This window comes from Hyposmocoma kahamanoa, unplaced genomic scaffold (assembly GCF_003589595.1).
Source record: "Hyposmocoma kahamanoa isolate Upper Pololo Valley unplaced genomic scaffold, ASM358959v1 181, whole genome shotgun sequence".
NCBI classification, from domain to species: Eukaryota; Metazoa; Arthropoda; class Insecta; order Lepidoptera; family Cosmopterigidae; genus Hyposmocoma; species Hyposmocoma kahamanoa.
The window spans coordinates 1,893,505-1,918,274 of NW_020653712.1; the positions used below are offsets into that span (position 1 = coordinate 1,893,505).

At 36.9% G+C, this 24,770-nt stretch overlaps 1 protein-coding gene across 1 annotated transcript; it reads left to right on the top strand.

Annotated features, from left to right (window-relative positions):
- Nucleotides 1–10,092: 10,092 nt before the first annotated feature.
- On the top strand, nucleotides 10,093–15,993 carry LOC113226100. Its single transcript, XM_026458619.1, has 3 exons — nucleotides 10,093–10,273; nucleotides 14,364–15,421; nucleotides 15,954–15,993. The coding sequence occupies exons 1-3, from the start codon at nucleotides 10,237–10,239 to the stop codon at nucleotides 15,984–15,986; spliced, it is 1,128 nt and encodes a 375-aa protein (XP_026314404.1). The 5' UTR covers nucleotides 10,093–10,236; the 3' UTR covers nucleotides 15,987–15,993.
- Nucleotides 15,994–24,770: the final 8,777 nt, after the last annotated feature.

The window sequence follows — 24,770 nt, forward strand, 5'->3', positions numbered from 1 at the left end:
CTTGGAGATATATATCGCCGTCATCGAGTCTAAAACCAGAAATAGAGACGAAATAAGGGCCATCCATCCCTGGCAACTCATCAGGTAAATGGGCCTTATAATGGGCGCTGAAATCACAAATTAGAAAACTGAAATAGTACAGCGCCAACAACTAACCTGTGTGTAGGTACGTTTCCGTATATTCCAAAAATATTCTGTTTTTATTGTAATAAAGATAATATCTCTAGCTATGTGGGAGCTGTTCCATTCGGTGGTATGAGAAAAACAACAAAATATCTAATTACAAAACAATTTGAATCACATTTCTTCGGTAATTAAATATTGAAGATGTAATTTAGCTCAAGTTAAACTGGTCTATTTGAAGTGAGACAATTGACGACACCCGTCAATTGTTTGGCATTCGGGCTGGCCAATCGGAGCGCGGTTGTCACCGTAATGTGATATGGCAGAATAGTTTTCAAATAAATTAAATGACATTTCGTCTCTATTTCTTGTTATATTCTCGATGGTCACTGTTAATTTAAATATTTTATTAGCAATACCGTGTCTTGCTATATAGCCACGCCACCCAATTTTTTTAAATTATGAAATTACCCCCTGTACATTACGATGGTGGTGGTACGGAGGATTCTTTGTAGTCATGCCACCTATTATTAATAGTCGTAAATGCAATTTTAGCTATTTATCTGAATTTTGCCAATGTACAAACGTTGTGTGTATTACGTACTATAAAAAAATTGTAGCAACATGTGGTGGTTTTCCATGTCATTCTTGATAATATCGTTTGTCAAGCGCCATTCAATAATGTACGAGTAAAATTGTTAGACAATATTTTGTAATAGTGAATATGAAGGCGTTTCATTATTTTAAAAATTGACAATTGAAATGTGGCAAAATTAACTAGCATTACGCCTATTTTTTGATATGTACATAATACACAGTGTATGTAAAATTGAACTTACAAGCATTAATAATAAGTGGCGTGGATACAAAGAATCTTCTTCCACAGTAATTGTTTTTTTTCTTTTAAACTAATAGTAGTGACTCACAAAAAACTCTCAACAATACAAAAGCAACTCACACAAATACATCATGTACGTTAGCCATATATTGTGTGCGTTAACTTGATTCACCTGAATAAGTTCACCTAAGTGCATTAAGTACACTTTACCTAGGTGTATTAAAGTAAATTTTAGATAAACATAAAAGTAAACCGCATTCACTCCTTTATTTAATATTAGGGTGGCGTGACCATAGGCATAGCTTGACAATTGACACGCTATACCCACAAAATAAAACTATTAGATTGGTCTGTGGCTAATGCTGGCGCTTATCTAACTAAGCGTGTTGCAGGTTAATTTAATAAACTAGTCTCAATGTAGTAGGCGTGTAGTATTCCTAACATTGTTACATCACTTCAATTATCGTTTCTATGAAAAAAATATTTAAATATATTTTTAATAAAATTGTATATTGCTCGTGATGTTTTATTTTTAATTAAGTACATTTAAGTTAAGAATGGTATAAGTGATACTGACCCGTCCCATTTATACCTGTAATGGTATAAGTAACACTAGTTTATCCCAGTTTACACCTTTACATTGTTTAACTTTATCTTATTTTACATTTATATTCATCTTTATCATAATTTTACATTTGATTTGTTCTTTTCTTAGACCGCCAAGATTTACGAATAAATCGTACGTGTCTGTTCTTAATTTAGGTCGTAAACATTACGTTTCCTTTACAATAAATTTTAGTGTACATCACGCATTCAGTGGAGTTAGTCGTTTTAATTACCTCCGTCCAACACCTTATCATATTATCAATATCACGATCAAATATCAAAGATTATCATCATTCTTATCAATTATCATTCTAACAGTGAATGTAGAATAAACCCTACATATACCGTTATTATTTATAATCCAATGGTATAAAGTAATGCTACCATTAGGTACAGGTATAAATGGGACAGGTAAATACCACTTATACCATTAATGGTATAATTCAATGGTATAACTGGTCCGTAGGCAATTTTGGCGTGTTTATACCAGATCGACTGACGCCTATGTACCAAACCACTCTGACGATCAATCTGACCAACTGGAAATATTAACATATAATAATAGTAGACATTGTTCAGCGTCCTGCTTTTGATTTAAATCGGAATGGACCCGATCGGGTAGTCTCGATATCAGACGGGTTTCTGAGCTAGAAGATGAACCTGATTCCTACTAAATCTTTCTAATTTGTGATTTAAATCAACCATTGTTCCTATTAGAAATGTGAAAAGTTTCCGATCGGCTAGTTGTGAACCGTAATTATGCGCCTCGACACGGAAAAGACGCAGTTTCGAGAGGCAATCAAAATCAAGCTGTAGAAGGAGCCAACGCGTCGGCGAGGTACTGGACGGTTAAACATCGCGTCCACAAGCATCGCGTGAGTTTAAAATTCGCGCGTAGATCACAAGCGAGACTCTTGATTCGTGCTTATGAGCGAGCGAACGTATAGGGAAATCAGCCTATGGAAACCTTCTTTTTCCATTCTCTAATAGAGCGGCAAAATTTTGATACGGAGATGTTTTTATTTTTATTTTCCTTCGTTCCTCATGAAACAGGGAAGGTCAAAGACCATGCTGCCTTATCATTACTTTCTCTTTTTCTTCAGTATAAAATGTTTCGATTAAAGCTCCTTCAGTTTAAATCTTCAATATTATTGAGACTTTTTCGTATCCTGAATAATTAATATTTTAAAGTAAAGACTTACACGGTTTACAGTGCAAACGAGAGTTGATATTTAAAAGTGATCTAAGGCGCATTTAATTTTCCCTTATTTAGTCTCTATTTCTGGTTATATAGTCGATGGACCCAATGATATTATACTGATGGAGCCGTCACTTTGCAGCATAAAAAAAGGTGGAACGAAAATGTAGTTAAGACTGGCACAAGAAAATCAAAATGACAATGCAAACAGAAAAAACAAATATTCTCTGACACTAATCACAATATCTATTTGACACAGAAGACATGATTTCTCTTAAAAAGTAAAATTCTCGTAAAAATATAAAACGGGGTAGCACAAATGTATTCGTCGTTATTAGATAGGTTTACTTCTATCTAAAATGACAACGAATAAAAGTTGGAAGATCTTGTTGACATACATGGTTATACCACGTTTGTTGTGGAGAGGTCATGTGAAAAGTTTACCTGGCAAGTTTCAAAAGCGTAAGTAATATTACACTTTTAATTAACATTGTAATGGTACTGGGCTGAGTGAAGAAATATATTTTTAAATAAACATTGCATAAATGAAAGTGTAAGGCCTCGTTCCCACTATTCGGTCGGTAAAAATGCCAAATGACTAGCAGCTGTATAATTTATATGAAGCTATTCACATACGCCGGACCCGAGTCCGGCATTGTTGCCAGGGCGTTTGTCACTGCGAACCGCCGGCAGAACGCCCGGACCGGAGTAATGTAAACGAACTTGCTCAGTCTTGCTCCGGTATCCCTGACTCCTGCTCGCCACACGAGTGTCTTTTTGGTGTTCATCCAAAGAGGATGCTGTCATTCGAAGATAATTAAAGAACTGTGACTCGTCATTTCTCAGTTGGCCCATTAATGTTTCAAATTTGCAAACTTTCCTGTAAAATAGGACGTACCCCTATATTTTTTTACTTTATTAAGTCTTCTATGACACCACCACAACACCACAATTTCGTCGTCCATCGTGCGCAGTGGTCTGAATTCGACTGAGGTGAGGACTTTATTCTCCGGTTTTCTTGCGAGATCCAGTTTAATTTTATTTATTTCAAGCTACATGACCCATATAATATATACCTTAAGGACTAACATACATACAATATAAATAAAATAAACAACTAATGTACACGTATTGCACTTCTTGGCGACGTGTGGTGCAATCTGGTGTCAGGTAACCGGCCGCGGAATCGCCGATATATGACACCCTTCGGCCAAAACACCTCCTTCATGAAGGTCGACAGATGTTCGGTCGGTACTCTCACCACAAATGAATTAAAATTTACGTTGTGGTGGGACTCCAACCGCTCGACCCTCAAGGTGAATTTGACTTTAAGCCTGATGTACTCCACTATCTCCTCAGACTTCGTGGAGTAATGTAGTCGTGACAGGTACAGCAGCGTCATCGGTGTTGTCGAACGGAGCAAAAAGTTCGATCCTGTCGGTCCTGTGACACACAGGTTACGGCTGGTGGGCTTCCTCTTCCTCTTCACCACCTTTGTGAAGCCGTCCTCGTCGCATTGACCCGTCTGCCTCTGTGGTTTTGCAACTTCGGGAATTAATGGTTTGTGTAAAGAAAAGAAATTCTTTTCTTTTCAGTCATTCTTTAAAAATATAAATGGCGATAAGAATTTAAAGCGTTCTTCAAAACACAGTTGGGAGCATTTTGTCTATAGCTATATCTATAGAAAAACTTTAGAATACGAAAAGATTATTTTTACTTGCTTTAGTGTAGTTGATTTGTAGAAGAACTTTCACTCCTATGAAGTTTTTATTATTGTCTACAAAACTCGATTTTTGTAAGCGATTTTTTCTTTTGACAGTATTACAAAACCTTTATAAAGTTATAGAATAGTGAGCGTATTATGCAATAAAAAACTTTTCAAAATACTAGGTCAAAAAAAACAATTGAAAAATCCAATTTGTCGCAAGAAAACGTATGGAATGTGTTATATATGACTAGAAAGGTAGATAAATTCCCTACCATATAAATATAAAGAATATTTTAATGACTTGTGATATTTAATAGATATTATAATGATATTTAATAGATAATTTTATAGATATTTTAATGAAGTTAGGTATCTAACTTATGTTGGAAGAAATAAAATTTTCATTACAAAATGGAAGCTATTTCTTCACGCCAACCACATTTCACTCAATGATTTCACTGTATTCTATTGATAGACGGCACAATATACATACACAACATTGAAGTACTTACTTACGTAGTTTACGCGCTCATTTCAATTGTTTTTATCATTTCACAACACGGAATTACTTCACAATGTTTATTTATTTGTCAACAAACAAATGCCGGCCACGACCGACCCGAACGCGAATTACGAGTATTGTATCCAGGGTTGCCAATTTGTGGGGAAATTCCCCAAATTATGGGGAGTTTCAACTAGATTGGGGATTTTGTGGGGGGGGAGGAAAATGCATTTTGCATGAACTCTTGCAACGTCCAATAGAGTAAAAACCCTAATTGTAGCATTTTTTTCAATAAAATCTACTGAAGACGCGCTATAACGTGTTTGTCAATAAGTACAAACACTACAGAATGTCTATAAATTAAATATATTTAGAATAAACTTAAGAACACTAGTTTTTTGAGTATTAATAGACTTTACTGGATGTGTATAGAACAATTTTACTAAAAATAATCAGTTGTTCTACAGATGAACATAAAATAAGGACTATAAGAGTAAAACTTAAGCAAGATTACACTTAATTAAGTTGTTTGGTATTAAGGTGTCAAAATTTTGACTTGAGTGAAATAAGTCTGTAAGAACAATATATTTTTTCTAAAACCATTTATAGAGAACTATTATCTAAATCTATACTATATTAAGACTATTTATAGATATAATCGTTTTAAGGCATTTGAAGTGTGCTCCTTGAGATATTTACCTATATGGTAGGTCAATGACTTATATATATTTATTAACACATACATGTACATATATACGTGTAGTATTGTAATGACTGAGAGATAAAAATTTCTACTCCATTACTTCTTTTCATACAAAGCTCTTCAAATTTGACTATAATATAATTGACTCTAGTTTCGCTTAGTCGAGAGCTTAGGCCATAGTCCGCGCTCGCTGGCGCAATACAGGTTAGGTTAGGTTAGACTTTACACGCTTTCCGATGAGTACGTGCCTTCTTCGCTTCCTCTGGTTCGTCTTCATCCGATTCCTCTATTATTACCGCGATCTTTACAGACATTAACTTGATTTTCAGCTTCAATAATTCTTGTTGCGCTTCCGCTAGCTGCCTACGACGACTGTTCGAAGAGACGGATCGAATAGATTTAGGCGAGTGAATTCTTCGCGGTGTATCGCTTGTAATGGCCCGGCTTCAGGTGTCTCTGCTAGTTGGGAGACTGGCGAAGCGGCAGTCAGCGCGACGTTGATTTGTCTGAATGTTGCGTCGGTTTCCACAGTTGCACCGGTCGGGTCGTACGTGGAGCGCGTGTGTTTTGAAGTGGTAGCAGTCGTTTCGGTTCCCGTGGTCGTTTCGGTGCCCGTCAAACAGATTAGTGCGGCGGATGAGGATTCTTACGTATTTTGCGCTTCTTGTAACTGGCATTGTTTTTTCTTGAAGACGTAGTTTCTTTTTTTATGTAATCCGGCTGCTGAAGGACCAGAAAATGAGGGCCCCTTCGACGAGTCACACTGGATGAGAACTATTTGTGACTGTAGTGAAAAATACCTGGTTATGGATTCTTCTTGAGCTTCTTAGTTTTGCTTGTATCGCAGTTAGATTTGGAATGCTGTCCTATTGGCAACGTCCCGTCAAAGACCCATCTTCCTCGCATTGATTTACTAAAAATTGCACACAACACAATAAGAACTTATTTTAATAAGACTTACGAATTATATATACAACAGTTAATAACAATAATAAAACTTAAAACAAAACACATGGGCGCGAACACGTTTTCGTTCTTAGCTAATACTATTAATATTTCCTACCAGAGAGTAGGTAATGGTAGGTGAAAAGAAACAAAATTGTAAGATTTTATTTTATATTAATTTACTACATGTCTCATCGACCATCAATTTGCGATTTTGAACTTAAATTACTACTTCAACTAGAAATGTTTGCAATCTCTAACTTCAACTTCCTGATTTTGATTCAAACCGGAATCGACCCGATCGGGTAGTCTCGAAATCAGACGGGTTTCTGAGCGAGAAGATGAACCTGATTCTTACTATATCTTTCTAATTTGTAAGTTAAATCAACTATTGTTCCAATTTGAAATGTCAAAGCTTTCGATCGGCCAGTTGTGAATCGCAATTATGCGCCTCACCTCGGAAGAGACGCAGTTTCCGATCGGGAGAGGCAATCAAGCTGCTGACTTACCGTTTAGTGCTATTGCGCACGCTACGTCCCATTGGTATGGGGGGGTTCACTCCCGTTGTCCGTTTGACATCTGTTCGATACAATTACTGTCAAATAAGTAATAGTCGACTAAATTCAAAAAAGCCATGTTGTGAATGAAGCTTCATACTTGACATTGCTTTTTGATTTTTGTGTCGAGTAGGGGAGCGTGGGGGAATGCGAACCTATTAAGGAAAATTGACAATAAGATTTATATATATATATTTATATAGATAGCATTGACTTACAATTATATGGACGTCGGGTCCGCGCTAAAAAGTGTCCGCACTTGTAAGGCGTTAAAATCGTATACAGAGCGTCAAACTCCGCTTTAGTCTTCATTTGTTCGACTGACAGCGCGATACTGCGATGACATTATAATTTAAATTTCGAATAGGTTGACTTGGGACATTTTTTTCGTGGTATTTGTATTAGACCCGTCGTCCATTTATTTGTAAGTCAATGAATAAAAGTCATAGTTTATGCAATTTAAATTTTTATTAGTTATGAACATACGCTTCACATATCCGGGTACTAGATGATCACAGAACAAATATGAAACTAAAATAAAATATTTGGTTAAAAAAGAAAAAACTAAAACATGTCATTCGCTCTCATTACCCCACAGTTCGGGTAATGGGAGCCGATTAGAATCCCGTATGTCAAATGGGAGCCACTATATACAAACAGACTGAAAAAAAAATAAAAATTAATGTAATAAAATATATAAGTTAAAAAGTAATGAAAATAAAGAAGAAAGTGTTAACGCAATATCCAGTGAATATTGCAATGGGATAAGGAGAGCCAAATAGCTCTCATTATCTGCGTAACATCGAATTGAAAAAGGAATAAAACAGTAAAAACATTTCTATTTTTATTGTGATTTCAAGCATAGCTTCTAAAATTTGATAGGTATTGTGACATAGCTAGTGTAAATACAATGTAGTGTCTATGCATTTTAATGCTTACCTGGGATTATGAAATTTAGCAAATTTTATAAGCGCGGAGCGAAAAACACAACAAAGTCAAAGTCAAAGTCAAAGTCAAAGTCAAAGATTATTTATTCCATAGGTAAAATAAATTTACACTTGAAAACGTCACATTTAAGCTTAAGCTACTGCTCGTTCACTACGCTGACCTCCCTGAGAAGAACGAGCAAGAAACTCTAGGGATTGCTCTTTTCAAATAAACTTAAATGCTATGGAATACACTTTGAATCAAATTTGTGTGGATTCTGGAGCCATGTCGTCTTTCCATACATCTTTATCTAACACGTAGTCTTCAATTTTGTAATATGATTTTTCGATCAAAATATTTTTAATGTAGTTTTTAAACTTAGGAAATGATAAACTTAATATATGCTCCGGAATCTTATTGTAAAAACGTATACAGTTCCCCATAAAAGAGTTGTTTACCTTGGTTAAACGAAATCGTGGTACCATGAGTTTGGACTTAGCTCTAAGGTTAATATTATGGATATCTTCTTTCTTATTGAAATTATGTATATTTTTACGGGCATATAAAATATCTCATACGACTCATCTCATACCATCTCATACGACTAAACGCGGGGATCTACGGGGACGCCCACGGGACTCGAAACTTGTCGAACGTTAACGAAGACATAGGAGTGCCTTTTGCACAAATACGAGCATTGGGAAAGTCCAGTTTAACACCGCTCTCATCACCCGCGGGCTCCCAACACCCCACGTTTCCCTATTACTTATTTGAGAGTAATTGTTTCGGTCAGAGAACGGAAGTAGACGCCCTAAATGTCACAGGAGCTATTTTATCTCTAGGTATACAAGCGATATTCGTATTTTCTAGCATTCGAATTGGACTTAGTGCACAAGCGAAAAACTGCGAGATTCATTACAATTATCAATGAAATTGTGCTTTTTTTTATTATCTTTTCACATAACAACAATTGAGTAATTTGATATACACTTTTTTCAACCAAGTTGCTATTCATACAAGTTTCTGGTTTTGATCCAGGAGCCCGATGTGTTTACTGACAAGTGCCGTGTCCTCTCAGCGGCCTTAAGTCGCTTGGTAAATTTGAGATAAGTTTTAGATTGTAGTAATTTGTGTAAAGTGGTGTGTATTTATCTTTTTTCTTTCCTTGTTTAGTTTTTAAGCATTATTTTTTATTTTGTATGTTGTATGTTACATTTAAATTATATTATGCTATATTTAAATCTTTTAAGTTTAAGTCTTGTGACGCTTTGGTTTAAGCTATAAGTCCAAAAGAATGTTATGGTATAACGGGCCGTTGTCCGCAACTAGACGTCCAAGCGCCTATTTTGCGAGTAGTGGGTCCTACTCGTGTCACCCAAGCCCAAAAATCTTGGCGCCCTTCTGGATGTTTCAAATACTTCTTGGAGCGACCTCGGCACTCCACTGTAGTTGGCCACGCAATGGGCATTGCAGTAGGATGTCCGCGGCGGTTTCCTCCCCTTCCACGCATGCTCTGCATAGAGGGCTGTCCGTGATACCTAGATTCAAAAGATGTTTATTATATGGACCATGACCCGTCAGAGCGGCAGTTAGAACGCGCAGCTCTTTTCTTTTGAGGTTAAGAAATGTGCGAGATAGACTGGCATTAAGCGTGGGGAGTGCTTCCCTGGCCTGTCTACAAACCGTATGGGTTGTCCAGGTGTTATTATGAATAGTTTTTGTACCTTTGTATAGTTGCTCTTGACCATTTGGTAAGGGAGGGGCACTGTAGGTTCTGGTCCTATAGCGTCCACGTGACACGTGAGCCGCTGTGTCCTTTGATCCACTGTAGTATTACATGGTTGTACGTACATACCTCCATGAGTGCTTGGTGGCATTCATGGATAAGTCCTGAGTTTATGTCATAGCCGCCCAGTGCTTGAAGTACTGCCATGCTGTCATGCTGCATACGAATTTAGTGGCTCTGTACTCTTCTAGCTATGATTGCTTCTGCTGCCAACTTGATACCCATACATTCAGCCTGGAATACTGTGTTATGGTTGCCAAGCGGTGTTGAAATCCTGATATTGGGGTCTTCAGAAAATACCCCAGTACCTGTTCCTGCATTTATTTTGGACCCGTCAGTGAAGATGCGAACCTCTTTGGGGTCAAAAGGATGTTTTCTTTGTAAGTAAATAAATAAATTGAATATCGTCAGTAAAATCTTGTCGATATTACGCCGTGTGCAGCGCGACATAATTGTTACGTAAACTGCCTCTCCCCCGCATTGCGCAGCTACCTCAGGACCGACTTCACCGACTCAGTTAAGCGGTAGACCTAATAGTTAGTAACACATCTTGTAGTCTGTATAATGTACATCTTAAGGTGGATTCAGAATGCACAAATTCTGGCAATACATCACGTTGCGCGATATGGTCTTGAGTTGACCAATCAAGAGCTGTGACATATTAACGCGCAATGCAATTTAAAAGCCTGTTTCGGGTAAGCTTTTTATCGCAAAACGCAACAATAATCGCTATGACGGTCTGTCACGGTCGTCTGTATGGCGGGATACTTTTTTTGTTATAATTTGAAGTGTTTTTTGTGTATGGAATTTAAAGTTTCTTAAGTGAGTTTAACACATTCTGCACTCTAGCTGCTTAGTAGTAAAAATAAATTGACGGTGAGTGCTTTGTATTGTAAAAATTTGTATTTTTATTATTTTAAGATAGTTATTTGTCTGTCTGTAAACGATGGGATATGTTTATAACTAACGTCTTTCTTCTTTTCAATAAATACAATGCCAGAAATTAGATAAATTCACTAAAGAAAAACAAATACTTCGTATTACTAATAATAAACGTATTAATAAAATACTAAATCGCTTTCCGCGATTGCTACCGTTAAATTGCCGCAATTCTATTGTGCCTCACTTTTGTATTGTGAATCCACCTTTAGGCTGTCTTTCCACCAAAGCTGTGCGAAGTACGCGGATACGTTACAGACTCTTTTCAGCTATGCGCGAGCGGGGTCGGCTAGTGTTATACTTTCAGTAGTTCTAGTTTCTTATACCGTTTTGCACACATTCCACGCCTGCATCCCTAGTACACATTCCTCGTACACATCTCTCGCTATTTTGTATGTAGAAATACTTAGCTCTGCTAACCCTTTGCCACCGGAGCTGCGCTAAGGGGGGCTAAGAAAATTAAGTCATTCTGTAAGTGGATTTTTCCTCGCACATAGCCTCGCTACGTGACACACCTCTGGTGGAAAGGCAGCCTTATAACTGTAAAATTGTAGTGTAATATAATATTATCGCTGAACCCCTCAACGTTAGGTTAAGGAGCTACATCCAGGTAAAAAACAAGCTTGACTTTCGTAGGATTATTCAAAAAATGAAATGTTATTTTCGGCAGTTTTAAGTATACAATGCTGTCAAGACATCAAAACGTCGAATAATCTATTGGTCACGAGATTATTTTGGTATTAACATGAAAATGGAATTTGTTAACCGACTTCAAAACATAAAAGATTCTCAATTCGATGGCAATTTTTTTATATGTACGTTACGCTGTATAACTCCTGCGATTTGTGATTCTTTTTTTGTTGGCAAAGAGGGTACCTCAGTATTGGTCACATTTAAATTTGAAGAAAATATTCGACCTCTAAGAGTGGCAAACTAGGACATGAACCCAGTTTTACGCACTTTCCGGTAACCGATTTCAATAAAACTTAGCAAATAAATGTAATTCTAAACAAGTTACAATTATTTTCCTCACAACTTTTTGATCTTGCACGGTAAGGCTAAAACTTTTTTACAGGGTCTGTGACAAAGCCATGTGACCTTTGACGTTGACCGCGAACGGTCTCGTTCAGAAGATATGAATGAGGTAATTAAAAATGCGAATTTCGCGATATTTTCAAAGGGGGTATTGTGCCTCAATAATCAATTTGTGAAACCAGTCCGTAATATGTCATATTATGACCTTGACCTCGAACGATTCCGTTAAGAAGATACGAATTGATTAAAAATGCATATTGGGCGATATTGCCAAAGGGATAATGTGCTACAATAAGCAGTTCGTGAAACATTGGTTTAGCCGGCACTGGCACCTGAAAATCAACGACTCCATATGACCTTTGACCTTGATCTCGGACTCTGCCATCGTGATGAAGGATTTGCTAATAGTCGTAATGTACTCGCCGAGTGAGACACACAGAGGCCTTGAATAGTATGCCATTGCGAGGAGGCTCCTTACGTGCATCCCCGACAACCGAACCGTACAGAGATAACGCCTTACCAAACATAAAGAAAGTGTATTATAGAAAACAAATAAAGGGAACCATTTGACCATCCAACATCTTAAATCGTATGGTTCATTATTTGAAGAACTTCAACTTATACAACATGTTACGACTACTAGGAGATGCTTGAGGTTGCGGTGGGTGCCGTCACATGTTGGCTTGCTAGGGAATGAGGAAGCGGACTACGCGGTTAGCCATTGCGGCTGCTTCAGAGGGGCCTCAGGTCGACATTGTGCCTAACTTCTCTGAAGTGGTTGCAAACTATAAGAGCAAGTTCCATTCTCTTTCGATATGAAGTCCCAAGAAAAAGGAATCTGTACACTATACAGAGTGAGCCTCATCGTATTCCTTGGTTTGGCCATGTTAATTTAAGCAGGGGTCAAATTGTCAGCGCGTAGGTATAGGCTTCTACCCGGGCACGTTTCTTTAAACAAATTTTTATATTTGATGCGGAGGGTGAACTCACCGAATTCCAAAGTGTGTGGGATTCCTGAGGATGAGCATCACTTGTTCATGGAGTGTGTTCGGACGGGACCTAACAGGACGCGGTAACGCGGACGCGCACAGGCTGCTTTTCGTACATTTAATGTTGGATGGTTTCAATCTGTTTTGTCGGAGCCAACATGTAGTGCCGCGATAATTTTGTATACATGTTTGGTTAAGTAGTATTTTGATGTATCCGTCTGGAGGTTATTAAGTGTTTTCTTGAGGTATTGTTTTTCTAATGGGGCTACCATTTTTAATAACGGTCAAGGCTCCTAAATAAATAAAGAATAAAAAAAAACTTCGAATTCTGCTTGATTCATGTGTTCAGATAAATACCTAACCGAGCAAATAATAATCGTTGCCTAAGACATGGTTCTCGAATGGCGAACGCGTACCAGAAGACGCAGCGGTGGCAGACCATAACAAGGTGGACCCTTAACCTGGTGAAAGTTGACAAATCCGTTGGATGCAAGTAGCACAAGACCGGTCGTTGAGGCGTTCTTTGAGGGAGGTCTAAGTTTCGCAGTGGACGTCTTTCGGCTGAAATAATGATGATGACGAAGGCCTAGTGGGCTGCTTTTCCTTTGTTTTTGTCTGATAAGAAAGTGTCTAAATAAGATTTTAGATTTAAGATTAGGCTTGGATCGATAGGATGTAGTATGCGTTTTAACTACAATAGATGAGTTGGACGAAGTACTTGTTGTAACCCCCGAAAGGGTAGGAAACGATTTAAGTTTCAGCCGAAGCTTGAACCGGATTGAAATGATGTATTCAAATAATGTGGCTAAAAATAAGGAAATATTTTTGAAATCAAATGACGTTTATTGCAACCATGGTACAAAAATAGTTGGTACATGAAATTTTAGAATCACATGGACCCTAACATGGCATAGCAAAATATACTTAAATCTAGTTAGCCTTATATAATATTATTTAGTCTTAAAAATCTATTTCCAATGATTAAAAGATAATGTATGTTAAAAAACTACTACACTACAATGAGACCTTTTGTTATAGCGCATTATCTTGCATGAACTCTGCGACAGAACAGTATGCTTTTTTATTAAAAGTGCCTTCAGATTGAAGGTGAATAAACTGTTTTTGGCTATTTTTTATATGATGGGGTATTTTATTATAAATTTGTATTCCTCTGTAGTATGGACCTTTTTGAACGCTATCTCACTGTGGGTCAAGTGAATGTTCGAACACCTAAATAGTAGCTTTTGGGACCGGGTTCTAGTAAAAGTAGGAGCCGAGTCAGAATAGAATTCCGTGTTGGCTGGGTTAAAGTCTACCTTTGTCTTATGACTTGTAAAGGTAAATCAGAGTCTCATGGAAAACGACTTTGTAGTCACCTCTCCCTCTTAAGCGAATAATGAGAAGGGTGTGCTTTCCATAAAATTTTGGTCACCTAATACTTTACATACCTATAGTAAACGCCCCGCGTAACTGTCGAATAAAATCATATCTTTTCTCGCTATTTCAGTACCCACCGTGACAACAACGCTACAGAAGACTTCCGACTCCGATCAAAGGAGAGAACATAGAGAGAAATGCCAAAGAATCATTGATTATGTGTTTGGAAATGGACCGTTTCCTTATTCTGATATCAAGGGAACCAATGAATTTTATGAAGAAGATATAGCCCAAATAATAGCACAACAGAAACAAAACACTGACGGTGAAAAGCAAACCCAAAACAAAGAGGAGGAAACCGTCAAGATAGAGACAGTTGTTACCTCAGAAGATCAGCCAGAAATTATAACTATACGTAAAGACAAAGAAGTACCTTCATCAGATAGTTCAACGAAATCCCTAGATTGCGATGAAGAGGTCCACTTAGCTGTAGTTGACTACAAACATGCAAAATCAAGTACAAATGACGTTATAACGTCTTTACCTCACTCTGAAGGTCAGAGCCCTAAGGTAAATAAAATTCAAGAGTTAGACTGGGACCATCAATGGAAGAAATCAAGTACAACTATTACACCGAAGCCATTTGAATTAAAACTAATAAAGCCACTTGTAACATGTCATCACAAAATGACAGATACTAAATGTCATGATAAAATAAATACGTCTGATGATGAGTTTTTGTATGAAAATAGTTGTGGTGAAGAAATTCGCAAAGAATTAACTAAAAGAACCAATAAAATGGCAAAAAGAGAAATTACCTCTAACGTCGCTGGATATCGAAAAAACACACAAGATAATAGTGGTGCTGAAAATGAAGTAAAAGCTATTGCTGACGTTAAAAGAAACGAAGTGAAAAAAAATTCTCATAGAATAACAATTAATGAGTTCACAGATGATACACAACAAATGATGAACACAGAAAATCCAGGTCATAGATTGATACATATAACTAATGAGAAACAAAATAATAATTTAAAACCGATGACGGAAAACTCAGCTGAGATGCAGCATATTAACACGCCTCATGTGCAGCATAAAGTTCTATCAAGTAAGACAACAGCAATGACAAACGTTAAATCTTCTTCCAAAACCAAACCGAATTCAGACCAAGTTTTCGTGAGTAAACCTAAAGCAACGAAGTTTCAAAATAATCATAATTCGATCGGACATGGCGGAACCATCGAAAATGAATTTTTTTTGCTGACAAATCGATCACAAGGATCATGGAATTTATATGAACCTCAAAGTAATAAGGTAAATGATAGAATAAATGCAAAATTAAATACTAGTAACAAAGAAAACAAGAATGTACGTAACTTGCTCCTTCCCTTAATTAGTCATGGACAAAATGATCCAGATAAAATAACGCCTAGAAACGAACCTTCCACAGACGCCAGGGAGGAAATGCTTTTGCATCGTAATAAAACAACGTCTGGAGAACCCATGAGTATGGAGGCTATAGGAATAGGAAATAAAGATACGGTAGAGACAATGAATGATAAAAGACAACTGAAATATAAAGAACATAAAAAGGGACAGGAAACGAATGAGAAACAAAGTAATAATTTAAAACCGATAATGAAAAACCTAGCTGAAATGCAGCTTTTTAACATGCCTCATGTGCAGCATAAAGTTCTATCAAATAAAACATCAGCAATGAAAAACGTTAAAACTTCTTCCAAAACCAAACTGAATTCAGACAAAGATTTCATGAGTAAAACTGAAGCTAGGAAGTTACAAAATAATCATAATTCCATTGGAGACCGCGGAGCCATCGAAATAGAACTTTTTTTGCCGACAAATCGATTACAAGGATCGTGGAATTTATATAAACTTCAAAGTAATACGGTAAATAATAGAATAAATGCAACATTAAATGTTAGTGACAAAGAAGACAAAAATGCACGTAACTTGCTCCTTCCCTTAATTAGTCATGGACAAAATGATTCAGATAAAATAACGCCCAAGAAGGAACCTTCCACAGATGCCAAGGAGGAAGTGCTTTTGCATTGTAATAAAACTATGTCAACAGAGCCCAAGACTATGGAAACTCTAAGAATAGGAACTAAAGACACGGTTGAGACAATGAACGATGAAAGACAACAGAAATATAAAGAACATAAAATGGATCAGGAAACTAAAAATAATGGTAACCCTTTAGAAAATGTTGTCTACGATCCCAATACTTATCACTTTGACTACTTTTCTGAACAGCTACAAAATCGAGTTGCCGTTAAAGCTGTAGATATAAACAATCAAAACTCAAAAATCAAAAATCAAAACTTATCAGAAGAATCGGAGAAAAAGTTAGTAACTGGCCATGAACCTCTTCCACCTAGTGATCAATTGTTGCAGAACAATAAAGTAGACAATTTTCCAATACCACACGCGACGTTATCAGAATTATATACATCCCAACAATATACACAACAAATTCCACAACAAAGCACAAGGTGTACGTTACATAGACAGCCTGTTCAGATGTTTTCACCAAATAATTTTTTTATACAAAACAGACCTGCAATACCTACTTCTAATGACTGTGTGTGGAAATACACAAATCCACCAAAAATTCACAAACAGACAAATGAAGGAGATAAACCGTGGAAATCACTTGAACTAAATCACGCTCAGTGCTTGCAACAGCAACGGAATCCAGCACCGTCAAAAGAGGAGCCCTCGACTGTTGTTGACTGTAGTGAACATAGTGCAAGTCCAATATTAGGGCCGGATGATGCATCAGCACTACAGAATACTGTGCAAACTCATGAGTACAATCCGAGAAATAAATCGGAAGAAACTTCAAAACCTATTACCCTAATACAGCCTGGCTCTGACTGCGAACTAGAACCGGAACTACAGAAATCGATATCAACAGGAAATATGCCATTAGAATTGCAAAGTCAACAAGAAGAGAAATACAAACTTGATTATATTAATCCTGAATATGAAGAAGATGCAACTACACCATTAAAGAAACAACTTTCACAATGCAATACGCCTGAAAAAACGGAAAACCAAATTCAACAGGAAAAGGAATATGAAACTAATGAGCAACAACTAAACCAACCCATTGAAATATGTTCATCAACCAGTTGCCCTATACCAGAGTTTAAAATAACAAGCGACATGCCACTTTCAGAACTTATGAGAGTTATAAGATTACGAAATCAATTTCTTATAATAAAAGAGTTTCTGGAGTCCGTAGAAATGTCCAAATGTGGTGATAAAAAACCAGACTGTCCACCAAAAGCCCCTATATGTTCTCAGCCACCTCCTGCTTGCCCGCCAGTACAAGAATCGCCGCCGACACCGCCTCCTCCCCCGCCTCCATGTACACCTACTCCAAAAAAGCCAAAACCCCCTCCTAAATGCGATTGCAAATGTAAATATGTCGCCGTCAAAGATATCTCTGACGTTTTACCTCGCAGAATTTCTGAACGCTACAACATTGATACTTCAGCAGCGGTATCTAAACCCTTCGTACAACAAGTACAAGAAGATGTTTGGATAGACACAGGAAGTTTATTTGCAAATACTTTTGATTCCTGGGTACCCATTCCTAACTATCCGTACCCCAAAAAAAAAGTCGTAATATCTGTAGGATGCGATCCTCGTTGCAAACCAAAAAAAATTCCAATATATGTGAAGCCAAAAGAAAAGCCATGCACTGGCTTTCCTAAAAGACTTTGTTTTTCGAGTCGAACATCGAAGAATTTTATTGTGCTCTGGAATAAGGATTGATCAAGGAGCAGAAACAATGAGCATTAACGAAAGAGATACTTGATGTTAAACAGCGAAATTACAATATTTATAATCTCTCCTTGTGAATCTTTAGGAAAACTTGAAGATATAAATTAAAAGTTAATCTGTCGTACTTTGGTATTTTTAGTTTCAACATTTGTATCAAATAAGTATACTCTAGCTTAATTCAGTATGAATTAAATTAAAGTTAACAGACAAAAAAGAAATTTCAAATCGCTAGTGAGTGATTAAAACCTATACTAACTAAACTATACTGTTTGAAACCAACATAAAAATTACCAGTAATTAATTATTTATAAAACTGTGTCATCTCTAATGATCTTTTGATTTGAAATGAAAGGTTTTGGAGAGAGATTGCAATCATTTAAGTTGATACTCGAAACTCAATCGAATATCCCTTCCTGCAATGCCCGTGGTCCAACTGCGTAGTCCTACTAGTAGTACCAAGGGCAATGTTTATTTGACCGTGGTTCTACAAGTAGGACTACCGGTAAGAAATTATATTGTACGTGCATTAAACATTGCGCATTTAGTAGTAGTAGAGCTCCTCGTGAGAGTTCAGGAGTCGTCCAGGGTAGTATTGCCTATTTATATACCTATTTCTGCCGCCAAGCAATAATGTCAGCATTACTGTGTTCCGGTTTTGAAGGGTAAAGATGCTGGTGAAATTATAGGCACATGGGACTTGTCAACTTTTGTCGCAGGGTGACAGGCGCAGTGGCAGTGCCCCTCAGATCTTTGCGTCTTGCTTGCGAAAGCTCTTGAGTGGCACTGCAATTGTTATGGACAGGCGTGTAGCTTACCATCAGGTGCACGCCTTGTTCGTCCCGTCACTTGATATTAATATATTTAAAAAAACCTACTGATCGGGTAGTACGCTCACCATCAATATTAACAATGTTGCTACAATAATTGTTCTCTAGGATATTATAACAAGATTATATCTAGCTATTTTTTTAGCTCAAAACCAGTAACAAACATTATGAATATTGACGGTGACTGCACTAATCGATCAGTAAGTCCAATGCCCATACAATATAATCATTTCTTGTCCATTCAATTCATTTGTCCTACTGGTAGAACCATGGATTAAAAACATTGCTCTTGGTACTACTAGTAGGACTACGTAGTAGGACCACGAACAATGACAATGAAGGTTTATTTCATGGGTAAGCAAATTATACTTGAAATCGTCTTATTGATTAAACTCTACTGCTCGTATGTAAATGCAGATTCATGAACAGAAGAATGAGCACTTGCTCTTTGTAAATTGTAAATATGCATTTGAATGCCATTTAAATCATTTATTCACCACACAAAACATTAAACATATTCAATGACATGAATATTACAACAATGTTACAATTAACAACATCAAAAATTACAATTATTGTATGGCAAGGATGCAGAGCTTTGGTCGATGAACGTCTCTAAATATTAACCAGTGGGTTTAGAAACTTTGATTCTGCTACTGTACACATCAATATTTGTCCTAGGGGAGTCGATCACGGCTAGGGCTTCGAAGAAATGTGTATTAGTGTCATTGTGCGGGATAAATGGAAATTGAACAAAGGGTACTTGTGCTGACGAAGGACGTAACGTGATATTGGCGAGCTAAGAAAGGGAATTTAAGCCAATAAAGGAGGGTTAGTTATAACAGATACACCAGTTTTCGCCTGACCTCTAGCAATCTGTTCCGGTTTAGAAGGGTAAGGGTGCTGGTGAAATTGCAGGCAAATAGGACATGTGAACTTATGTCTCAGGATGACGGGCGCAGTGGTAGTGCCCCTCAGATCTTTGCAATTTAAAGCTCTGAGTGGCACTGTAACTGTTATGGACAGGCGTCTAGCTTAACGTCAGGCGCACGACTTGTTCGTCCCGTCACTTGATGTTATTAAAAAAAATATCTAAGATACCATTATCAAACTATGTATATATCAACCGTTATCTTAATAAAGATGCGTTTGAATGACGACCGTCAATAAATGCCGGTTTAATTTTATTCCTACATGTGAATATTACGCCTAATTCATTATTTTTCATGAACATATTAAGTATGTACTATTTATTCTTCTTACATAAAATTTCATAAATACACATATATAATATACAGGGTGACAGGTTGAACTAGATAAATATTTATAGAGGCAAACGAGTGGCTGATATCTAATCTATCTATCCTATCTAATCCGAATAAGTAAAAAGAATAGCCCCTAAACCACACCCCGGACACTCCATACAACTGTCGGAAATTATACACCTACTACTATATACAGCAAGGCGCTATCTGCACACGCGCAAATGTGTCCGTGAAGTTGAACGTTGCGTAGTTAGCGACAATTCTAACGCGAATTTGTTATCTATAATTCTATTAATAGAATTCTAATAATTACACATGTGCATTAGGTATTTATATCGATATAAGATTATATTTCTCATGAATTCAAACTAGAATAATATTGAAGATTTATTTAAAAATATATTAAAAGCACTTAAAATGTCGTATTTTGGACAGGTATATTTAAATAAGGTAACCAAGGTATTTGAAATTGCGTGTCCAAGTTTATCATTACTTACTTAATAATTAGGTATCTTCACTACATATTTATCGGCAATACAAATAGAAAATTCGAGAGCCCCTGTCTAAGGACTAAGTCACGAACTTATGACGTCTCATTATATTGATATAATTAATCTGTTCTATATATTATACTCTGCACTAAATAAATGAAGAAAACAATAACTAAATGAGTCTCAGACATAATTTCTGTTTACTTACTTCGTTACATCTTCTGGGAAACGAAAGAAACTTCCTTAACCCGTTTATACGATGATAAGCAACTGTATACAACACAATTCACGACCATTATAAATAGTAACGTAACATTATAAATAGTAATGTTGTATATTAACGTAGACGTCGCGTAAAGAATAAATGAAAACTATATTCAATTATCAAAGCCGTCTTCGCGCGAAAACGGCTCGCCAACAACCTTGTTATCGTTCAGTTAATGTGACCGTCAATGTGTGGGGCGTGGTACGGCATCTAAAGCCAGGGAGGAGCGGAGAGTGTCCATTCTCGTTACGTTTTTGTTCTCTGCCTAAACATAAGAAAAATGTGCCATTTTACAAATACTAACACACTCTTCATTTGAGGCCATGAGAACCATAGTGGCCTAATTCAATGGACAAGCCGTAGTGGCCTATCTTACTTAGGCCAGTATGGCACCTCAAATTTAGACCACAGACTAAAAACCATAACAATGATTATGCTGCCATCTAGTGAAAATTCGTTGTATCACTTTTAGGCCTTTCTGGTTCTATCAAAATGATCAATTTGAACTGGAAAAAATCATAAACTCAATATTGTAAAAAACTGAGTTAGGCCACTATGGTTCTCATGGCCTCATTTGGTCTTCTCTATGGAACAGAATAGCTGAGCGGTAGGAAATTGAACTCCCGCGTGTCAAGTTTTCCTACTCAAAAAGTAGTATTAAGAGCTCTCATGCCAAAAAAGTTTTGACGTTGGCTCCTCCCAAATTTGTGAAACAAATATATGCCTGAAATTCGCGTGACATGCGAGAGGAGATGTTGAATTTTGCGCGTTAAAAGTATAAAATTCGTTTTAACGGAATAACTCTTAAACTAAAGGGATTAAAAAAAAATCCGTAGTGACAGTTGTCGATCATGCATAAATATAATGAATTATCTAATTTTTGTCCTAATAACCTGCAGCATTTCGAGGATAAATCGAAAAAATGTGAAAATTAGAGGTCATTTCGTGGTTTTTATCTATCGAGGAAACTTCATTGTTTTATGTTTCTGATTAATGTCTTTGCTTGAATATATCGTGTAGTTACTCATACAATATTTTATTTTTAACTTTAAGGTGGATATACCCCTCTAAAATCAAATCGAAGATTAGGAATTTTTCCTCTGCTTCCTCTTAAACATCATTCAATTTTCTCTTCATAAGCGTGCACTGAGGCCGGTGACGGTAGCGGGCACTCGTTGCATGTTTGATCTTGGGCAAAGTATTACAAAATGTTAGAGGCAGTATTTTCGTTATGGAAAAATATTTAAAAATAAGGTAGTTTTTTTTTCATATTCGATATGGGTATAAGCTACTAATTTGCCTCTTTGAATATTTATCTCATTCAACCTGTCCCCTGTATAATAAAGCGCGGGTACACCCGACGCGACACGCGCCCGATCTGCACCCGGTCCGTGTGTGTTTAATAGTAGTGTAGTGCAGTCATCGAGTTTATAACCAGAGATAGAGTCAATGATAATAATGAAATTTTGAAAATTGGTCAGTGGTATTCGGGTGACATGTTCTGATTAGATTTGATCAAAGTTTGTAACAATTACTTATAAATAAATAATAACGCACACACTTAACATAGCCCCGCACTAGGGAAACCCTGTGTCGCGGATGCCATGGACACACACATAGGCAACCACAAATTACACTCAAACTCACGAGGGAAATAAATGTAGGCCAAACAAGTATTTCTCCCGGCCCGGGAATCGAACCTGGGACCTCAGCGTGGCAGTCCGGCAAATGTCATTTAATTTGTTTGAAAACTATTCTGCCAAATAATTACGGTGACAACTGCGCTCCGATTGGCCAACTCGAATTCGAAACAATTGACGGGAGTTCGGCCACGAAATGTCATTTAATTTGTTTGAAAACTATTCTGCCAAATCATTATGGTGACAACTGCGCTCCGATTGGCCAGCCCGAATTCGAAGCAATTGACGGGTATCGTCAATTGTTTCACTTCAATCAACCAGTTTAACTTCAGCTTTGCTATAATGGACGAAAATTGAAAAATCACATGTTTAATATTGAGTACCCGATGAAATGTGATTCCGTTTGTTTTGTAATTAGATGTTTTGCTTTTCCCACACCACCGAATGGGACAGCCGCCCATGATTAGAAACGTACACACAGGTCAGTTGATGATACATTATTTGGCGCTGTACTATTTCAGCTTTCTAATTTGTGATTTCAGCGCAAACGCAAGTTGATATTTAAAAGTGACATAAGGCCCATTTGCCTGATGAGTAGCCAGGGATGGATGGCCCTTATTTCGTCTCTTTTTGTGATTATATATTCGATGAGTGCAGTAGATGTTATCAGTCTTTAATAATACGAAATTACGTTTTATTTCCAGTAACAAACGAAGAGTCGCCTATATTATCACGAAGCTTTTACAAAACTGACTGGACTAAATCAAAATTCGAAGATGCACCATATACGGGCAAAACAAACGCACGAACTAAAGGTATAAAGACAGATTTACCAAAATGTAATTATGTTCAATTAGATAAGCCGAAAAAATTAAGTCGGAAAAAGAGAAAAATTTATAAAAAACGTCAAGCAACAAAACAATACGCACAAAGGCTAATGAACTTGATTGAATCTCAAACAAACTCTTCCAAATCCTGCGCTCCTGTTGTCAACCAGAATAAAGCACCTATAAACTTTAATTTAGAAAGACTACTGGCTCCTTCGAAAGCAGGTGCTTGCTACGCTGTTAACCAATCATACTACACAAATTTATGTGCCAAATATGCTTCGAAAATTGACCAGATTGTCGTATACCCTGATTTAAGAAAAGCAGTTAAAAAGAAGGATATTCCGATGGACGCCAGTTTATGGTTGCGAAACTTGCTTCGAACTATGCAGAACGGTATTCATTTTAGGTATTAAAGGACAAATTTATAATTAATAATTCTAGATTTATTTATTTGTGAAAACCACGTGAAACACAGCTTATCATCGAATATAGTGCAAATCGTTGGACGGAGTACACACACATACTCGATGTGTACTCCGTCTAACAATTTATGTAACTTTTGCTATATGCATGCCTCAGAAGTACCGTAATTATTGGCATACAACAATAGACAAAAAAATGCAATTCCTTTTATTTTTTATTTTAGTTAAACGACCGTTCATTGCCCGTGGTCCAACTAGTTGGACTACGGGCAATATTGTATGGGCATTGGACCTACTGATCGGTTAGTACAGTCACCGTCAATATTAATAATGTTACTGGTTCTGAGCTAACTACAATTGTTCTCTAGGATGATCCCTGTGACAGTTCACAAAAAAATCGCAAGATATAATCTTGTAATAACGCGTTTATGTTACGCGTTAATGTATTTTATGTATTATTTTTGTATGTATCGCTTTTAAGTGAAAATATTATATGGTGCGTGCAGTCACTGAAGAGTGCCGCAGCTGGCTTTAAAATCCAACGTCATATCTACTTTGGAATGGGGACTGATCAGGCCAGTAAACTCGGTCTAGGCTAAAATAAGACTATAAATTCTAAGTATTACAGTTACCAGGGCCACATACCAACCAAATGATACGAAATAGATACGAAACACAGACATATATCTAGATAGACGTACGTACGTACGTACGTAGTACTACGTACACTACTACGTACGGACGTAGTGGTATGAAACGAGACCAGAGAATAAAGAATAAGAGAAGAGACACTCTCCGCCCCACCCTAGTTTTTGATACACATTGAATAACGACAACAAGGCTGCCGGCGAGCTGTTTTCGCGCGAAGACGACATTGATAATTTTCCGAAAGATGAAACGAAGTAAGTAAAAAAACTTATATCTGAGACTCATTCAGTTATTGTTTTCTTCATTTATTTACTGCAGAGTAGTATATATATGTAT

Excerpts from the sequence above, each read along its gene's own strand:
- LOC113226100 (XM_026458619.1), top strand. The coding sequence starts at position 10,237 with ATGCGAACCTCTTTGGGGTCAAAAGGATGTTTTCTTT. Across the intron at positions 10,274-14,363 it reads GTCAAAAGGATGTTTTCTTT|TACCCACCGTGACAACAACG; the intron begins GTAAGTAAATAA and ends TCGCTATTTCAG. Across the intron at positions 15,422-15,953 it reads AAGTTTTCGTGAGTAAACCT|AAAACGTTAAAACTTCTTCC; the intron begins AAAGCAACGAAG and ends CATCAGCAATGA.